Source organism: Gallus gallus, chromosome 20 (genome assembly GCF_016699485.2).
Source record: "Gallus gallus isolate bGalGal1 chromosome 20, bGalGal1.mat.broiler.GRCg7b, whole genome shotgun sequence".
Classification (NCBI taxonomy): domain Eukaryota; kingdom Metazoa; phylum Chordata; class Aves; order Galliformes; family Phasianidae; genus Gallus; species Gallus gallus.
In genome coordinates, this window is record NC_052551.1 from 10,037,572 (window position 1) to 10,058,282 (window position 20,711).

At 50.1% G+C, this 20,711-nt stretch overlaps 1 protein-coding gene across 3 annotated transcripts; it reads left to right on the forward strand.

Moving 5' to 3' along the window:
• The first annotated feature begins 28 nt into the window (after positions 1 to 28).
• On the forward strand, positions 29 to 18,602 carry STMN3 (stathmin 3). 3 transcript variants are annotated; one of them, XM_025142225.2, is made up of 5 exons: positions 29 to 117; positions 12,830 to 12,925; positions 13,390 to 13,565; positions 14,020 to 14,211; positions 14,956 to 18,602. In XM_025142225.2, exons 2-5 carry the CDS (start codon positions 12,844 to 12,846, stop codon positions 15,013 to 15,015), a joined length of 510 nt encoding a protein of 169 aa, XP_024997993.1. In that variant the 5' UTR covers positions 29 to 117; positions 12,830 to 12,843; the 3' UTR covers positions 15,016 to 18,602. The 3 variants fall into 3 exon arrangements, with proteins under 3 accessions (XP_024997993.1, NP_001004393.1, XP_046758828.1); NM_001004393.2 differs by lacking the exon at positions 29 to 117 and adding an exon at positions 4,868 to 5,011; XM_046902872.1 differs by lacking the exon at positions 29 to 117 and having other exon boundaries at positions 4,906 to 12,925.
• Positions 18,603 to 20,711: the final 2,109 nt, after the last annotated feature.

Consider the following 20,711-nt stretch of genomic DNA (forward strand, 5'->3'; position numbering starts at 1 on the left):
GTGCGTAACTTCCGGCGGATGCTCTCGCGAGACTTCCGGCGTTGCCCAGGAAACGGAGTCTGCGTGGGCCGTGGCGGTGCCCTGAGTTGGGCCCGTTGCACTCCGGCTGGAGCGGGGGTGAGCGAGTGGGGCTGGGGGTTCTGCGCCTTGTGGTCTGTTGCGGAGGCCCTAGGAGCCGTGGGCTGGGAGGGGCCGAGCCCTGGTGGTGGTCTGGTCCTCAAGGGCAGCAGGGCCTGGGCCCGAGTGGGGCTGATCTGCCCTGCTCAGCCACTGTGCGGTTCAGGCCCTGGGAAACCAGCAGGTTTGTTGGTCGCTAAAAGGAGCCAAGAGGCCGCTTTTCTCAGCCTGTCCCCCCCGAGCTGTGCCCCTCGAGTGTGTCATTAGTAGCTGGAGCATCTCCTCTCCTTGTTAGAGGGTCAGGGCGATGGGGGATGGCTGAGGTTTTACTCTGGGGCTGCTTTTTGCCCCGCACACCTGGCATCCTGCACAGAGAACAGCCACACAGCACGGGCTTTGCTGTGGAGTTACCCTCCCTGGTAGATAAAGGAATGTCTCTTTCATTCTGTTGGGCCTCGTGGCTTCTGCAGTAAGAACAGCAGTGAATTTTGACAGGTGTCTTTTGCTAAGGGTGAATGTGCTGCTCCTCTGTTCTCCTTTTGCTTCCCTTCAGCACAGTTCTCTGCCTGCCTTCAGCCTCCTGTTGCTGGTGCACATGGCCAGGAGCTGCCTGGAGGCTGCAGCCCCTCAAACCTCATGTGCCCACAACCAGCCCTAAGCTGCTCCATTCTCATGGATTGCTAAGTGTAAGATTCCAGCAAACCATGCAACTCTTGTAATAAAAGGGTAGGTATGGTTTACCTGGATCCCCAAATTTCACTAAACTGTGTTTTGTGTGCTTACACGAGGAGGAAAAAAATGTTTCATATGCATCTCCCCATGTTGCTGCAGCATCCCACACTGTTAGACAGTTGCTGTGAAGATGCAGAACAGGATGTGATTTAGTTTACCATATCTTGCCACAGAGCTCCTAGCAAACTGCAAGGGGAATGTTTGTATGTGGAAGTGTTCAAATACTTAACAGACCTTAAATGTGAGTCTGTTGTATAACCTGATCTCAAATTTCTGGTATATTCTGTGTTCAGATAGGAGAGTTCACTTGTGTGGCAGTTTTGCTTGCCAGTCTTTAAACTCCTTGAGCTGAACTTGGCTGGCTTGTAAACTGTCTTTAACTGCAGCTAATGGGATGGAGAGATTTGAGTTATTCCTTCTGTGCTTTGCAGCGCCCCACACAAAATGTAACAATTTATTTTGCTCCTGTTTCTGAATGTGCCAGAGAGCTCTAACTTGATACTCATCATGCAAGATTATGCTGCAAAATAAATGACTTATTAAAACTGTGAAACACCATGAGAGTGAGCAGTAAGTTTATAATGAAGGATAAAGATTTTAAAATGATCACAAGTACATGGAATTTTCTGTCATTATTTCTTATAACATTCCTACACTGAAGAAAAATAATAGCAGTACTATATAAAATCAGATTATTTTTAGGGTTATTTAGGTAATGTTGATTGAAGCAATGATACTTTTAGAGAAGAGCTGGAAGGCTACCAAACCCAAAAAGGAGCATGAGTCAGCAGCCGCGCTGTTGTCCGGGGCGTGTGAGTCAGCACTGGCTGAGTGCTCCTTATCCTTCTGGAGGATTGGTTCTCTGCACCATTTACCTTACTTGACCAAGTCTGCAGTGCCAGCATTGGTGAGCCTGTCATTGCTGCACCTGAGTATTCTAAAATCAGAGTGCAAAATCTCACAAGAGGGGGATTTGTTTCTCATTGAAGTTGCTGAAGAACTGTGGGGGTTCACTGAAGCTAGAACATCTGTTTTATGTTGTGACACAAACACAATAAGCACAAGGATTTGTCTTATGCCTGGACTTTCATTCTGGTTCCTGGCTTCCTCTGTTCTTTCAAGGCAAAACTTTGAAGAGGGAGAAAGAGAGAGAAAAGGAAGGTTTTAAAGAACAGAACAGATCAGCACAGTTACTTGGCTGCCCAGTCCCTACACCCTTAACACTGTTTAGATGATAAACCAAGACAGGAGGACGTGCAGCCAGCTGAGTTTTCCCCACTGCGTGCTCAGGTTAGTGGATGTTGATTTTGGATGAACCATTTTTCATTTGAAGCAGTGCCTTCAAGGGGAGAAATACACAAAGGAAAAACCTTAAAAAAGACAAACCTCAAACTCTGTAGGGAAAGGGGTGTGTGAGTGACTGAAGTGAACTGCAGAGCCTCCTGCAAGCAGAAGGCTTGTGCAGTACAGAAGTACAAAGTGCACCATCTTTAGTTTTGTTCATAGGCCACCTATGCAGGATTTCTCTTCCCAGTGAAGCGAGAATCTTGAGGAATGGGAGGAGACTTAGAAGAGCAGCATCGACTGGCTGTGAAATTGCTGCTATTTGTGGGAAGGATATTTTTCCCCTTTCATATAGGAGAGGATTATGGTGCCATTCATCGTCCTTCTGAGGATGCGTGATGGTTCCCATAGCAACCATCTAAAACTTTTGTTTGGCCACATAATTATTTGGTTCTTTCAAACCCAGGTAATCCAGAGCCTTGATGTCTTTTCCCTGCTGGGTAACAGCGAAACAACTGCTTTCCTCTTTGACACTCAGACTTTCACACAGTCATTCTGTCATTAGGAAAATAAGTAAACACCCATTTTAGAGATGAAGAAGCTGAAGCAGATGGGGTGAGTGATTTGGTGGAAGCTGTACGGCAATCACCGGACCAGAGCTTGCATCTTCACATGCTCCACATTTACCCTTTGTCATCTCTAGTTGCTCAGCCCTCCAGTTTTGCACTGCTAACTTCTGTACACACACCCAGGGGTGACCTGAATCCACAGCTTGCTTTGCACCTTTACATGACTGAAGTAGCACAACTCTTCTGCCCGACCCGGTCCCTTTGTACAACTTGGCCTCATTTCTCAAGCGCACGATGGTTATGAAGAAGAAACATCAGAATAACCTCGTTGTTTCCTTGCCTTCAGGGAAACGTTTTCTTGATTTAGTGCTGGCATTGTCATGGGTTTCTTCTATTAACAATTTCAAGGGGTTGATGGCTGCCCTATGTGGAACATTTATTATTTCATGCCAACTAAAGCAGCTTCTCCCAGTTTGAGACTGCAAACAGTATGGGAAGGTCTCATGCTATTGCCTGGCAATGTGTTAGTCTCCTGTATTGCAGTACCATAGAAAAATAGAACTTTAAAAGACAGTTACATTAAAAATAAGGAAGAAAGATCACCCAGTGTAAGAGATGGATCCAGCATTAATTATATTGAAATTATTTATGTGTCAGGTCATCCAGAAAGTGTCATCAATACTGAAGCTGAAGTGTATGCTGTGTGGCAGAGCCACTTCCATGGAGTTTGCTCACTGTTTCTCATGCAGTGTGCTCCAACGGGACAATGTGCCTTGCAAGTGTTCTGTACCTTTTTCTAAATGAAAGGAAGAAAACTCATGCAATTGATGTTTGGAAGCTTCAGAACATTGCAAGGAGTAGGCAGACCCTGTCCGACCTCCTGGGTGAATCAAAGCCAGAGCTGACACTAAATGGAGTGGGAGAATTCCAGTATTGGTGTGCCTGGGATAGCTGTCTTTACCTGCTGATGGGGAAATGTATTCATGAACCATAGGAAACTTCAGCCTGCAGCCCTCAAAATGACCTATAAAGTCATAGAAATTCAGCCAAAGCAAAAAGCAGGGGATTTACAGCTGGGAAACAAGCCTTGAGTAGATGCAGGTAGCAGTTAATTGTCCACTTGGGATTTAAAAAAAAATCCTACTCCAAACACAGAGTGGAAATTCACGGATAATACCAATATTATCCTGAATGAGACTTAAGACTTTTATTTCTATGATAAATCTTTTCATTTTATGTACAGGGTTGAGGGAATGGGGCATTTGGAGGCTGGGGGAAAAGATAGGAAAGAAGGGCTCTGAGTCTTTCGGTGCATTCAGCAAGCATTGCATGTAGCTCCCATCCCTGTTGCAGCCGCTCTGCCTGCAGCAGTGTGAGCAGCCCATGGATCCCTGCAGCTGCTGGGGGGGCTCCGGAGCGCCTGCATTGCAGTGCACTGGGGGGGCTGCAGGGCTCTGTGCAAAGCCCATCTGAGGGAAAATGTGGTGATTCTGTGATTCTGTGAGCGTGGCTGGGGGACGTGCTGCAAAAGCACAGGTGTGCTGGCCTCTAGGAGAAGAAACAAAGGGGGAAATGGTGGAAAATGGAAAAGGAAGAAGAAGAAAAGATGTCCCAATGCCTGAGAAATAATAATAATTAATACGTACATATATAGAGACAGAAAAGTGCCACTGGATTTGGAAGGCTCTATCTGTCCTTCTGCATTTACTTTTACAGCACTTTCACCCCTAACTGCAGCCCCTTTGGTGCCCTGGTGCACAAACTGAGCCTAAAAGCACTGAGCCCATCAGGACACCCCTTTGGTTTGGCTGAGAATGCGGCAGGGTTTGGGGTCCGGCTGTGAGCCCCATCCTCCTCATTACCAGAGCTCAGAGCCGCCCTGGGGGCGGTTAAAAAATGAAATGAATGGAATGAGATGAAATCGAAGGAAATAAGAAAAGATGCAAATAATAAAGATAACAAAGATAATTAAAAAAAAAAAAAAAACTACAAATTTGCTCGGTTTTGCTTTCGACAGATAAAAGGGAAGGAGAGAGCAGACAAGAAAGGCAGGCGGGGGGGAAGGCCATCTTTTGCCGGAGCTGGGTGTGTCTGTACCCCCCCCCCACCCCCGACCCCCCCCTCCTGGCTCCGCAGTTCTGGCAGCGGGCGGACGGGGAGGGACCGCCGTCAAAGCCGCCCGGAGGAGCCGGAGCCGCTCATTGCCGCCGCCGCGGACCCGCCCGTCCCTCCGCTCCATCCCCGCGCTGCGGGCGCTCCGCTCCGACCTCGCCTCCCCGTACCCAGCAGCATGGCCAGCACCGTGTCAGGTAGGGCTGCTCGTTACCCTCGTTCTCTTTATATACATATATACATAGATTTGGAGGTTTTTGGTGGTTTTTTTTCCCCCTGGGCTGTGCGGTTTCGGATGCATTGTTCCCCACCGCCCAGCACACACCCCCTGGTGCGAGGCAGTGGGTGCCCTTTTGATTTTCATAGCGATCCACCCGTGATAAATGTGCCTATTTATGCTATGGCTGCTGCTACGTTGCACCATCCGACGGTGCCGCGTGCCAATTAATTGTCATTTCTGCAGTGTGATGCAGCTTTCTTTTTCTTCCCTTTAAAAAACGTGCATGGGGTGTAGTTGGATGCAGAGAAATGCAAAATGGCATTTCCCTACAGTTCGATTGTGTGAAGATTATAGATTGCTTCAATGGATGTTGGAAAGAAAGACACGGAGAATTAAAAATCCCTTAAAAAAAAAGAAAAAAAAAAAAGGAAAGCCTAAACCCAACCTGGGTGCACTGCTGTGCGTTCTCCCAGCTCCCCACCCTGTGTTTCTTTCATCAGGAGATGCTCCAGGGGAGCGGTCCTCTGATGGCGCTGGTGAAGCAGTGCTGCAGGGCAGCCCCCCTCCCTCCTCCCCTCCCTCCCTCTCTCCTCCTGCAGCAGCACTGGGGCTCTGGGTGGGCTCTGCTCCCCTAAAAATGATCCTCGTCCTTTTGAGACGGAGAGCAGGAGTTGAAATGGCTGGAGATGGGGCGGAGGAGAAAATCCTGCATTGATACAGCAGACAGTGGGTGTGTTCAGAGGGTCTTTTTCTTTTCCTTTAAAAAAAAAAAATTACATAGAAGTTTCTGGAGAAAACATTTACAGGGCATAAAGAGGGGCTTGGGTGGGTGAAGCTGAACCATGCAGGGCTGGGGTGTGGGGCTGAATAGGAAGGGAAGACAAAAAGGAAATGTAGGGAGTGCTTTGTGCCCCCTCGGTGGCAGAGAAGCAGGCAGAAGGCAGAAGGCAGCAGGCAGCATCCCTGCCTCTTCCCCTGCCCTTTGCTGAGTCCTTCCTGGTGTTCCCTGTTCTTTTCTCCTTTTTAAAGGGACGGGAAGATGGGAGGTGTCGTGGGGCGGGTGAGATGCAGTGGGCTTTGCAGGCAGCTGAAGGTGGGGAAACAGCACGTCAAAAGGTGTCTGAGTGGTAGGAAATCTTCAGCCATTGTATGCATTTGTGCAAGTATCCCCATGCCAGGGCGTGCTGAGAGGTGCCCCCAGCTGCTCCAACCCTGTGATGGGGCTGGGGATGTTTGCAGCTGGGGAGGAGACCAAGAGCTGCTTGGGGGGACACAGCAGACACTCAGCCATGACACCAAGGGTGCAGCTAACCCAGCGTGGGCAAGGTTCCGAATGCATCCCCCGTTTGGTGCATTCTTGCTTTCCCAGCCCCACACCAGTGGCACATTTCACCTGCTGGAAGATGCAGTTTTACTGCCAGGGCAGACTTTGGATTGTGCAGAAGTGTGTGCAAAACCTTCACAAAACCTTGCATTTTGTGGCTCTCTGCAAGCAGAGAGGCGACGTCAGGGGGTTGGAAGGCAGGGCTGTGGCAGGAGGAGAGCAAGGCTGAACCTCGCCCAGCATTGCAGCGAGCAGCTTCCCACCAGCTGCCTGTCTCCATAGCAGGAGCAGCCTGGAAAGGCAGGAAAAAAAGGCAGGCAGCTCCTTAAAATAAGGAAAAGAAATCTTGTTTTCTCTCTTCATTATCCCCAGCCAAAGCTAATCTATGCTGCAGGGAGAGCAGCTGCAATTGTCTGCAGCTGGTGCTCAGGGGCTGATTCCCCCTTGGGAAGATTTTCTTGGGTTTGTTCAAACAAATTGCTGGGATGGTAAGAAACAGAGCTCGCTTCCCCCTGGCTCAGCAGCCAGCACTATCTTCTACCTTCATTTTTTGCTGGCCAGGGCTGTGCCTGCTAGTGCAGAAGCGGAGGGAGCAGCAGCACATGCTCAGTGCAGGTTCAGCTGCAGTGCTGCAGGGCCGGAGCCCCACACACCCTCCTGCAGCAGCTGGACAAAGCTTCATGCTTCCTGCAGCTCCTAATGGTATCTTGTGAGGCTCTACAGGGCTGGAGCTTTCCCCATCGTGTGTAGGTGTCTGGGTTGAGCAGAAGCCAGCAGCACCAGCTTCCTACATAGAGCTTATGAAATGATGCAGTAAAGGTGGGAGCCCCATGGGCTTTTCTCAGATGCTGGTGTCTGAGAAGGAGGAGCCGAGGGGAGCTGCTGCTTGGCATTCATGGATCCTAGAGTTTTCCCTCCTGCATTGAAACGTCAGAGCTCTATGGCCTGGTATGGGTTGCCCTCTTACTCCCTTTTCTGAATGATGTTGCTGGACACCGAACAGCATTGCTTCATACCTTCATTTCTACTACTGGTGACAGCCAGGGCTCTTTCTGCCGCACCCCTCCATCACAGTGTTCTCAACAAATCACTATTTATTTTCTATCTCCATTATTGATAGTGTGCATATGACCTGTCTTAGATATTTATGGTACTTTTACTGGGACTTCAGTTTTGCAAGCCAAGAGAACCTCTTGCAGGCATTTCTTTTTGATTTAATTTTTTAACAGTGTCTCAAGCAGAGGATCTAAATCTTTAGATAATATATTTTCTTTCTAAAATATAAGCCATATCTTCATTGGTGGCACCATGTTGGTATTGTGTTGATCCCACAGATATCTCAAAATTCTCCTGTGCAGAAGGGAGCTAAACTGTTGCTCATATCTTCAGCTGTGATTTAGAAATACAAAAGAGCTAGAGAGCAACCAAAGACCGTGTGAATGCACTGTAGCACTTTGGCACATCCCAGGTGGTGAAGAGTGGCTCAGAATATTTTCTAACAGCCCTTTTACTCTTTTGAGGTACCTCTACATGTTTACTGCAGATTCTTGTGTTCTCTGAATGTGTTTATACAAATAATATCTCTGTATAAGGTGCAAGTACAATAATTTTCAGTTAAGGAAAAGGAAACCAAAATCCAAAGAGACCAAATGGCTGCCTGTGGCTCAGCATGGCACTGAGCTCCTGACTTTGTCCCATGAACAGCTCATCCTATTCCAAGCTATTTGATAGCAGCTTCTCTTTGTCTTATCCAACCCTGACTGTCCAAATCTGCATTTGTCCCAAACCTGCAAACACTATGGGACAGCTGCCTCCATTTTGGCTCCTTCATCTGCTTTAGCAAGCAAGCCAGTCCATGCTTTTCTACTTCCTGGTGACCCTTCACTAACCCACTCAGGTTCTCTGCTGCACTGCTCAGACCCTTGCTCAGCTAGAAGGGGAGATTTCCTTGATTATTTTCCTGCAAAACACTGCACATGTTCCAGCATTAGATAGTGAGAGATTTGCTGATCTATTGGCTGTGTATAATGCAGGTTGATGTTGTGTACATGAGTTGCAAATGAAACCTGGGAGGGACTGAGCCAGGTAATAGGAAACCACTTCTGGGGATGGCTCAGCAGATGACAGCAGGCAGAGTGATCTTCATGTCCATCCTCATGAGCGATTCCACATGCACCCACAGCACCTTCTGGGTCTCTGTAGAAATGGAGATGCATCAGCCTTGTTCCTCAGGATCCCACTGCTTTCATTGGTTCCCCTTCCTTTTTTGGCTGTGCGAGCTCTCCTGCTGCTCTGGTTGAGGATGTTGCGGAGCAAGTAGATGGAAGTGAGTTGGACTGAGGCAAAGGTCTCACCATCAGCTTGATGGCAGTGAGAGTATCTCCATCCTGTTTGTACTCTCGAAGCTTATCAAGGGTTGTGGTTGCATTTATTGTGCATGTGACACGGCATTCTTTGTGCTGAAAGACCTGGATTGCTGATCTTCTTTGCCTTCTGTTTGTATTTTAGCTACATTTATAATTGGACTATTCTCTTCTTATTGTGGTATAATATTCTTCACAGACACAATTTTTTACTTGTCCAAAGTTATATTTGTAAAACAAGTAATTTTCTTCTAGTAACCTTCCTTTGACCTTGCTACCAAATACAGCACATTCAGTCTCATCCATTTTAATTCTCTGAATTCACACAAGTGATTCTCAGTGTGCCTCTGGTTCATTATGATTTACACTGTATTGGTGTTGTGCCTTACCAGCCCTGTTCTATTTTGCTGGACATCATTAAACATCTAACAAAAGGCAGGGTAATCAGACAGCCTTCAGCTTCCTTTTATCTGGTCAAGAAGTGAAGAACCAGAATTTTTGACCAATATTGGGTTGGAGACGGGGAGCCCCATGGTCCGTGCACATCACCAGTGGGAGGTGGTTCATGTTACTCATGCCCTGCACCCATCCCCAGCCACTTCTCCATTTCCTGCTTCACAGCCACTCAGGGAGCAACTAGATAGTATCCCTAGGGCCTAACTTGTAGATAAACGGTTTACATGGACGAATGCTGTGTGTAGTGCTCAGGGGAAGCAGCAGGAATATGAAGATGCATTATGTACTGCACAGCACTAGAGGGAGCACAGGAAATGGGTCACTGGAGAGAAAGGAAGCTGAGAGCCTGTGCACTTCTTGACAGGTTGGTAGAGGCTTTGATAATCTGCCTTGTTCTCCTTGCAGTGGGGAGGAACTAATCTTACTCATGCAATATGGACAGTGCAGGGAAAAGTTGGATGAAACATTTTAATTAATTCTTGAATGCTGTGTGCAGTGGAATTGAAACAGAGAAGAATCAGACTGTGCTTGTTACTGGGCATAAATATTCAGAAGTACTGCACCTTTTTAGATAGTATTGTTGTTTAATAACTACCTGAGATCCCACGAAACCAAAAATAAAGTTTACCCCACCTTACAGGCTGCTTAAACAAAAAGTCCATCTTTTCCAGCCTAAATGTTATTGAAGTATGTAAATTTGTGCATTGGAAGGCACACGATCTTTCCTGGCAGGGTTTGATTGCATGTAATACTCTGGCCAACCAGCTGTCTTGTCTTGCTTCAGAGATTATTATTCCCCCTGACATAAATATGTCCTCAGAACTTTACATCTATTGGTAAATGTGAGTGCAGACACTCCTGAGGTAAATTGATTAGTGCAAGGTTTTCAATTGTCGTCTTTTGCCCTGGGAGCTCTAAGCATTCTCTTTCTGATGCAACTGAAATTGAAAGTCTTGCTTCAGGAGACCTTGGTTTTAATCTCCTTTGACACACTTTCTTAGACATTGACTCAGTGGTTATGTTCCCTACTTTTATTTGCAGTATTAAAGATCTTCCCCAGCTGAGCAAAATAGAGCTCTCTCAAGGGATCATTCCAAAATATACTGAAAAAAAAACCTGACACCGAATTTGAGACCACTTGCAGAGGAATGATTGCCTTGGTGGCCTGACATAGTGGAGCCCATACAAATGCCCTGAGTGACAGGTGTGACTGCTCCCCTGGCTGCAGTATCTGTTTGTAAATGTTCAGTTTGGTTTTGATTAATTGTAATCATGTTTACGTGTGAGCAATTGTAAAAGAAATTTAATGGTCCAGCCTGCAAAGTTTCAATCTGCACCAATGAATCATCAAGTCCCAACACACAAAAATAACTTGCCCTAGGCAACCTTAGAGTAACTTTTTTTTCTGAGAAGGCTGGACAGCCCTCAAGATAAAGAGGTGAGTAGCAGTGAACAGACTGATGTTCAAACAAATATCAGCAAATCCCCGGCTGAATTCAGCTTCCCATCTCATTAACAGTGCCAAAGCAAGCCGAACTGCATAGAACCAAGTTCTCCCACTGCTCACTGAATTTATCTTCTTGTCTTAGCCTATTGACAGCGTTTGGGGCACATGTAACGCCTATTGTTCTAAAAAGTACCTGAGGATGAGGTCTTGTGATGATTCTCCCAAGTTTCAGTCTTTCCCCTTTTTCACGCAGAAACTCCCGGCCTTGGCGCTGCCCGGGGCCTCCGGCGTGGTTCTGAAGGGACAGCTCCGCACGTGGGATGGCGGGGATGGAGGGCGGTGGTGCTGAAGGGACAGCTCCGCACGGGGCCGTATCCTGCCCGGGGCTGGGCCGGGGGGGTTCTCCCCCTGCTGCCGCTTTTCCCGTTGCTTTCCCCCGGACCAAGCTGTGCAGTTGCCATGGATTTGCATGGAAACGAGAGCTGCCCTGCCGGTGGGGCTCTTTGGCACTTCGCCCCGCAGCGCGCCGATCTCTGGGGCTGGCAGCTTTCAGCCTTGCTCCTTCGGCCCATGTGCCCACACGCTGCTAATTGCATCTGACGGCTGGCGCCGGGGTGCAGCTGCTGGCTCCAGCTCCGGGAGAAGGACGCAGACCACTTCCAGGGCTCATTAAAGCACTGCCGCAGCTCAGTGGAGCGATGTCCTTTTGTCCTCTTCTCTCCTCTTCATTTTAATTGACAGAGAGGGACAGTCAGTTTATGCTACAGAAGGGAAGCAGGACAAGGAAGATCCCAGTGGAATGAAGGCAGCTGCTAAGAAGTGAAATCACTACAATAGGCCTCCTGAAATGCAGGGCTGCAGCGGGCACTCATCTACACAGAACCACAGAATCAGAACTGGGGAGCTACTGAAGTTCAAGTAATGGCATATAAAGCATTGCGGTTTATAATAAGTGCTAGGAGTTAAACTGGTGGGTCAGCAATGTGGCACATCTGCTTAATGTCTTGATTTCACCCAGGATCAGGCATAATGGTAAAGCAAGGACCTTCATGCTCTCTGTTAAGTGGTAATGTCTCTCAATGGGTCTATGGATCCTCCTCTGGGCTCTTGGCAGCACATTATGAGATACAGTAGCTTAACTGATATGTACCACTCTTCTAGTACAATGCTGCACTCTCAGAGGCTTTCCAAAGTCTTTTCCATTAAGAACAAGATCAAAGATGTCCTGCTTGGATTGCTGATGTAAACTATTCCTATCTGGCATGCATTTAATAGCAGAACTGGACAGGGCATTAAAATCAACATGTGGCATGAACTGAGAAAAGTTCAGTACAGATCTAAGTGGAAGGGATTGTTGGTTATCCAGAGGAGGGTGTTAAATACGATGACATTTTGTAGTTGGCATGACAAATAAGTGCTGATATGAAGTATGCAAATAGACCCATTTTTTTCCCCACCAGATTAGCTAAGGGAAAGTGGAGGAGAAGCTGCGTGCACTGCTGTTGTTAGGGCAGCAGCACATGCACTTGTGATCTCTGAGAGTGCAGTGGTGCATCTTCCAGCTGTGGGAATGCTGAGCAAACTTAATGGGTCACAGTGGCAGAGCTTCATGGGACGATGTATTTCCCATCCTTTGCAGAATGCCATGGGGACAGCATTTGCTGTGATTGCAGTCCAATATCCACCTCTGTCTACATGCACCTACCTATGCTGTCCCTTGTCTGCTCCTGCAGTGAAGGAGGTACACTGGGAAGTTGGAAGTTCTCCACACAACTGACGGCAACTTTCCTCTTGACCCTGATGTCAGGAAGTTGCTGAAGGTTGAGAAATGTTGCTAGGTGTCAGTGGGCTTCTGAGTCTGGAACTATGATGGAGAAATTGTTTGGACAGCTGTCCCTTTCTGGTTCACTACAAGAGCAATAGTGTGTCTACTCCTTAGTGGGAAAATTTTCCTCAGCAACTTACACCTCTGCAGATGGTAAAATCCTACTGTGTGTCTTCCTATGACTTTTTCTACACTGGCTGATAATTTAGTTTGCTCTACTACTCCTTGGGGACACTTGGAAAACCCATAACAGCCTGGAAATCTTCCACAGAAGCTGGTAGCTGTAAATGGTTTTCCCTGTGCCTACTAGCTTCATTTCTCCATGAAAAGGGGCTACTACTGCCATCAGACTCTTGTCATGGCTATTTCTTCTTTTTCAGCCTACAAGGAGAAAATGAAGGAGCTGTCTCTGCTCTCCCTCATCTGCTCCTGTTTCCACACCCAGCCACATCCCAACACCATCTACCAGTATGGAGGTACGTAACTTGCTCCCACAGAAGCTGCAGAGCTGTTAGCAAATGCTGTGGCTCACATTTCGGTACCAGTGTGGGCACTCTCTTCCTGGGGCAGAAATCCCCACCTCAGCCCAGGGTCCTTTTGCTAGGCTTCCTTCTCCAGTTTATTCTGTGTAGACATGACTCACATTTCCCCTGAAGGAACCGATCCCAGAGACTGTCTAGTTCCTACTGGGGTGACATGAACTTTGTTAACAGTAGAATGGACTTTCTGTAATTATGCTGTAATTTAAATGAATGGAGTTGACTTAGAGGGGATGAAGCTGATGACTAATCAAGGCATTCTGGAAATAGAACAAAATTATCCAGGTCAAGACATGGAATTAACACCATTGTTGCTATGTGGAGTGGTGCCCTCAGGTGAAGGCTCTCCTGAGTGTCACAGGTACACAGAGCTCTTGTTTGTTTGGTTTTTTTTTCCCTAGATATGGAGGTGAAGCAGCTGGATAAGAGGGCATCGGGCCAGAGCTTCGAGGTGATCCTGAAGTCTCCTTCAGATTTGTCTCCTGAGAGCCCCATCCTTTCCTCTCCCCCCAAGAAGAAGGACCTGTCCCTGGAGGAGCTGCAGAGGAGGCTGGAGGCTGCAGAGGAGAGGAGGAAGGTAATGAGATGCCCTGAAACAGCAGTGGTAGACGTTGCCCCAAACCCTAAAAATGGCTGACCAAGAGCAATCTAAAATGACTGCTGATAGTGTTCTTACATATTATTCAGCTATAGTCAGCCAGGTGAGACATGGGGAGGATGCAGTTCTGCAACCTGGTTTAGGCAGGAAATTGGATGTGGTGGCCATAATTGTCCTCTGTCCCTAAAACTGTACAGCTGTATGGAGCCCTGTCTGATCCCACATGCGTGTCCAGGCCATGGGGATTTCTTAACAGCTGATGCAGGAGATGTAACAGCTGGTCATACAGCCAGCTCAGCCAAAGCCTTGCTGTTAGAACAGCTGCCTGTGCTATTTTCCACATCACTGTGAACACCTTCTGGAGGGAGGTGGTCAGCAAAGCTCTGCAGGTTCCAGAGCAAGGCTGAGGGGTGCTGTCCCGTTGCCTCACCAGACCCAGGAGGCTCAGGTGCTGAAGCAGCTGGCAGAGAAGCGGGAGCACGAGCGGGAGGTGCTGCACAAGGCACTGGAGGAGAACAACAATTTCAGCCGCCTGGCTGAGGAGAAGCTCAACTATAAGATGGAGCTGAGCCGGGAGATCCGCGAGGCGCACCTGGCTGCCCTGCGGGAGCGGCTGCGCGAGAAGGTGAGTGTGTGGGGTGCTGGCACCCATGGGTGGGGGCTGTGTGGTCTGGGTAGGTCATGGGATCATAGGGTCATAGAATATCCCGAGTTGGAGGGGACCCACAGGGATCGTGGAGTCCAGCTCGTGGTTTCACTCAGAACCTCCCAACATTCAAACCGTGTTTCTGAGAGTGTTGTCCAAGTGCTCCTTGAACTTGGTGTCATAAGCAAGGTAGTGGATGCCCCATCCCTGGAGATGTTCATGAAGGTCAGGCTGCTGAGGCTCTGAGCATCTGACTGAGCTGTGGGTGTCCCTGCCCATTGCAGGGGAGCTGGGCTAGATGGCCATTCAACGTCCCTTCCAACTCAAATGATTCTATCATTCTATACCACTGCCTTGGGGAACCTGTTCCATGCCCAGCTACCCTCTGGTGAAGAACCTTTTGCTAACACCCAGCCTGACCCTCCCCTGGCACAGCTCTATGCACTCCCTCATCTGCAGGGCTGCAGCAGGTTGGTATTACTGCACTCCTGCCCTGCAGTGCTTCACTTCTTGCAAGTGAATCCCCCTGTCCTCGGAGTGTGTTGGTGTGAAACCACCCCGATAGCTTTTCTTTGGCTGGTGCACATCATGCACGTGGGACAGGAGGAAAATGGATCTGGCAGGAGCAGACACTGTTAGCTTGTACCTCTCTCACTGCTCACCCACAGCCCTCGGCTTGCCCTTAGGACTGACTGCCTCGTGTCTTCTCTCCTGTTTTTGCAGGAGCTGCATGCAGCTGAAGTCCGCAGGAACAAGGAACAGCGGGAGGAGATCTCTGGATAAAGGGCTTTTCTACACATCTAGCACCTGATTCCTGTTAACAAACCGACCGACCGACACGTTTTATTTTGTTTGTCTAGATGCAGCGTTTGGTTCTCCATCCCCCCCCGTCCCCTGGTGTTTGTCCCCCAGCAACACGCTTCTCTGTCTGCATCCTTAATCGTTCGGTGCTTGTGGGGAGTCACAGGTCGTAGGGACCTCTCAGCAGAATAGCAGCTAGTTCACATGAAGTAGAGATCAGTCAACCAAGCAGCTTCTTTGGAGGGTTTGTCCTTTTTTTTTTTTTTCTTAAAAAAAAAAAGAAAAAGAAATATTTCTTAAACTGGTGTAAAAATTGAGATATTAATAAATGCAACCAGCAGTGTCACGGAGATACAGAATTCTTATCCGGGGGCTTTTGCTACTCTTGGTGTTTGCTCTGAGCTAAGTATCGGAATAATAAGGAGTGATCATTTCTGTATGTAAGCAGAGCAATGAGCAGAGTGTTAGTGGAGAGGGTCAGGCCGGCTGCATGGCACTGCCACGTGGCTCCCAGCCATCCCTGCAGCCAGGGTAGGCAGGAAGCAAACATCCTTATCTCAGGTGGACCTTTGGTAGCCAGTGTGGAAATAGGGGAGGGTCTCAACACAGAGATTGGTGCCGTGTCATAGAATGTACCCAATCCCATCCTTGTCCACAACTCCATCCCCGTCCCCATTCATGTCTCCCTCCCCATCTCTATCCCCATCCCTATCCCTGTCCCCATCCCTGGTGGCTGCAGGCTGAGCCCCCTGCCCCCCATGGGCTCTGTCACCTCGGCTCTGCAGAACCCCAGGAGGGCCCTCAGTCTGCAGTCTGCCAGCCCTCCACGACCCCCTCGGAACGCAGGGATGGGACGCGGTGGTGAGGCCGCCTGCTGGCAGGGAGGACGTCGCTCTTCCCAAGGATGGATGTGGCTCAGTGGATGCTGAGGACAGGGAGCTCCTGGGCAGCGCTTTGGGATAAGGACTTACCAGCAGCGCTGGATGAGGTGGAGCTGAGCAGGAGCAATTCTGCAGGAAGGGTGAGGAGGTGTTCCCGTGTTCGTTTCTTGGCTATCTTTAGCTTTTCAAAGCCTATTTTTATGCAAACGTTGTCTCTTGGTGGAGGTAGGGACGAGTGGAGGATATGCAAGTGTGACAGTGGTGGGTGACAGCAGTGTGATGCAGACAGGTGGCTGCCAGCCTGGGGCTTCCTGTGCTGCCATTGCCACGGCTTTGGGAGGCAGCTGAAGTGCCAGCACTGCAGGGCTGTGCCCGTGGGACCTTACACCCACTCTGCTTCTGCCTTGAAAAGCTGAGAGCAAACAGTGCATCCAGAATATTGCATGGAATTGGGTCCAACTGTGCACGGGATGCAGTGCTGAGCAGCCAGCCCGGTCTGTGGTAGGATTCGGGGCAGGAGGTGATGAGGGTTCCCCTGTGCAGTGCTTTGGTGCTGTGCTTCGGGGAGGGCAGCAAGCAGGGGGTGGGCTGCTGGGGTCCCCTGTGCTGTGCGTGCAGCAGAGGAGGATACCCCAACCCTGGAGGTCGGATGGGGCCCTGAGCAGCCTGACCTGGTGAGGGCAACCAGCCCACGGCAGGGGGACGATCTTTAAGGTCCCCTCCAACCCAAGCCATTCTATGACTCCACGATTTACACCACAGGCTGTGTGCGCTTCCCTCTCCATCCCTCCCCAAAAAGCACTGCCGGCTCGGTTAGGACCTGACGTTTTCTGTCTAAGGTGTGCTTTAATTACACACACAAAACAAATGGTTTTGACCAAAAAAAAAAAAAAAAAAAGGGAAAAAAAAAAGAAAACCCACCAAAAAGCCAAAGGGCAGCACTGCTGGGGGGCGGCCCTGAGCTCTGTGCTGATCTCCCCACAAGACCCCGAGGATCCGGGAGCGACCCCTCCACAGCCACAGAGCAGCTGGGGGGAACTCTGCTCCTGCAGGAGGGCCCCCCCCCAGTGCTGGGGTACTGCAGAGCGCTGGGGGCAGAGAGGGAACCGGAGCGGAACCGAGGGTTGACTTTCTTAGCAGTAGCCAATGATCCGTTTATAGTAGCAGCTGTCTTAGATACGCATCGTTGTAGAGCGCGGCGCCGCCGCCAGCATCACCTCATCCATATAGTGACGAGAAATTCAAAAGAGAGGGGGGGGGAAAAAATAATAATAATAAAAAAAGTTAAAAAAAAAAAAGAAAAAAACAAACCTAATTTTAAAAGTAATTTAAGCAAAATGTTTGTGTGTAAGAAAGGGTTGAAACCGTCACACGTCTGTGTCCCACGCCGGTGGGATCTGAGAAGGTACCCGCGAGATGTTCACCCCGTCCTGCTCTCTGTGGTGCTGAGTGTTTGCTTGGTGTGTACTTCTGACCTGGAGCTTGTTGTAAATACTGTTTTTAGTACTATGATTATTACTATGATGATGATTATTCTCCGAAATGTTGTACTCATGAGCAGGAGTCCTAAAGGAGAGAGATGAGCACCTTCCCTGTGGAGCGGGGCTGCGGCACCCAGCAGGGATGGCACGCAGATGTTCATGCTCCCGTCTGTGATTTGGCATCAGTGCCTGACAGTGAGGTGCAGGGAAGGGGCTCACGCAGGGCTGAGGCTGGGGAGCCCGCCGGTCCCACCCTGTCGGTGCCACGAGGGTTGGGGGATGTGGCTGCAGGATGCATTGCTGCAGGCTGAGTCATGCGTTGGTGGCAGCAGAGACAGGCACACAGGTGTGGCCAGGTGCTGCCCTGCCACGCTGTGGGTGGGTGCTCCCAAGGTGGGTGCCCCACACACCACTGCCAGGCTGAGCCTTTCTTTGTCTCATCAGCCCTGAGCCACACAACTGCTGTGCCCACACGTAGGGTTACCTTTGAGCCAACCTTCTGTGGACAATTCGTGAGCGTGTGAGCCCTACACTGTGGCCAGCTGCTATTGCTGCCCTGTTACCTGGGGGTGAGCATCCTTGGTGTGGGTTCTGCCCCGCTGCAGCACTGCGTGCGTGCAGAATTGCACCCATGGGATGGGGTTTGCACTCGCACTGTTGTGCCACTGGGAGTGAGGCAGGGAATGGCTGCTCGTGGTGCTGGAGGTTTCTCACACCCCAGAGAAGGGGCTGGGGGTCCCATCAGCAGAACCCACCACTGCCCGTGGGTCCCACGTTCCATTCCCAGCCAGAGGTGGTTGTTGTGCAAGAGAAGCGATGATGAAAGACAAGGAAGGAAAGAAAGTGGGTCTGACCCCCACGTGTGCCCATCTCTCTCCGTGAGTTGGTTGTTTGAGTTCTAAGGCTCCTGTGTGTATTGTGGGAATACCAATAAAAGGCATTAAACAGAAAACGAACCCGAGGGTTTTACAAAACGGAATCCAAGCCTCTGTATGTTAAATGAGTACTTTGCACCCGTACGAAAGATGCAGAAACTGAACCCATCCTTTATCACCATTCTCAGAGGAAAAGAAAGTAATATAATGCTCAACTGCAGGCACCACCCTGAGCCCTGCACTTAGAGGTGAGGGCATGCAGCGGCGTAACAGAGGACGAGCAAAACGTTATGAGATGATTGCAAATACAATAAATCCAGTTCTGGAATACATGTGAGCTTCTTTTCTTTTCAACGCTCCCTCCCCTACCCTCACCTCCTGTGTAATGTTTCCTAAAGGCAGCACAGCCCCCCCCAGCATCCCAACAGAGCCCCGGGGTGAGATGCTCCCCAAACATCCCCAGTGCTGCAGCATTCAACTCAGAGCCCTTTGTGATTCCCTCAGGTGCTGCCCTGAGGAATCCGCACTGCTGCCGTAATGGTCCTTCACCAGAATAGGCATTGCCCACCACCCCCAGCCCTGCTGGCCCTGTAGGGACATTCCCAAAGCAGCATCCTTAGGGAGTGCCCCGTGTTTTGGGGCCCTGTCCATATTTCTGTAGGAGCAGTGCTGGGGCTGCCACACCACAGCTCTTCCCACGTGCACAGGACGCCACCATCCCCACAAACAGCAATTCTATTTTTGCAGTGTGACCTTGGCAGTTTGGAAGATAAGAGCCCAAGTGGGGACACAGCACAGCTCAGTGCTCGGAGGTTCTCTATCAGCAGCTGTGGGCGTGGGGTCCTGGAACAACACGGTGATCTGTCCTGTGTAAAACAGAGCCCGGGTGCCCATCCCCTGTAAGGCAAACCCCTCAGCTCCAGCTGAGCTTGCAGCAAAAGGGAGATTTTGCTTCCCAGGAGATCACAGACTACGGACTCACTCTCTTTATTGCACTTCTGCCATTGGCCTGCATAGGGGATGATGGCAGAGGGAAGTTCCCATGGAAAGGGGCTTTGTGATGTCTGGTGGGTGAGTTGTCCCTACTGGTGATCCGGCGGTCTTTGGGCAAAATAAATCTGATGGGTGGCAGCCCTGCCCACAGCATCGGAACGGGATGGTGCCAAGCCATGCTATGAGTCTGTGAGACTCTGTGACACCAACTGGGGAGGTGACACCCATAGGAGAGGTGTCCCGAGCTGCACAAAGCACTCCTACAGACACGGCCGCTGTCTCCTCCAGGTGCAAAGCACACATTTCTACCTCCGGTTTGATAATGCACTGCTGATAAAGACAGCGGAGCAGTCATAAGAGAACTTATTTCTTCAGAGCTCAGGATCAGTGGCTGAGCACCGTGGCACAGCTCTTGCAGGGCTGTGAGCATTGGGGAATGAGGATTGGAAAGCAGCTGCCTGCAGCCAGGCACAGCCCGGGCACCAGGAGCTCACCAGTGGCACCTCGGGGTCTCCCCTGAAGCACTGCATGCCCTGCACGGAGTGCTTTTTCCCTATATCCAGTATAAATTTCCCCTCTTTCAGTTTGAAACCATTTCCCCATGTCCTATCATACAGCCTCTGCTAAAGACTGTCCCCTTCCTTACAGCCCCTTTAGATCTGGGAAGGCTGCTCTCAGGTCTCCCTACAGCCCTCCACCCTCCACACCGCACAGCCTCAGCTCTGCACAGCCTCAGCTCTCTCAACCCATCCTCGTAGGGAGGTGTTCCAATCCCTTGGAGCATTTCTATGGCCCTTCTCTGGATGCGTTCCAACAGATATCCACGTCTCTCCCGTGCTGAAGATCCCCCTCGTGGATGCAGTGCTTCAGGTGAGATCTCACAGCACAGAGCAGAGGGGCAGCACCACCTCCCTGCCCTGCTGGCTGCACCGCTTAGGGTGGAAAATCCATGCATAAGCACTGCTCTGCACTCCTGAACGGAATGAATGCATGGAAGTGCATGCACATGCCTCACTGGGGAGGGATGAAGACAGATATGCCCGGCACCCCACTACACTTGGCTTGGGTGCATACACTCCCCGTGCACACCATGCCCTGAGGTGGGGGTATGCATGAGGCTGGCTGCATTTGGGAGCAATGGCAGCACGCGCAGTGCGTGCATGCAGGAGTCTGGGTACATGCATGGCTCCCAGGGGTCACGCACGGCCCGGGGGCATGCACGAGGCCTGAGAAGCATGCACGGTGCGTGCAAATGAGCGCAGGGGGGAACACACGAGGGGTCAGGAGAGGAACGGAGAGGGAGGAGGAAACACACGGCAGGCCGGAAGGGACACGCAGGGCCGGCAAAGGAGCAGGGAGAAACACGCAAAGCCGCAAAAGCACAAAGCAGCAAAGCCGGGGCACTCCGCAGCGCGCTCCCGGTGCGCGATGCACCCTACAGGCGGCGG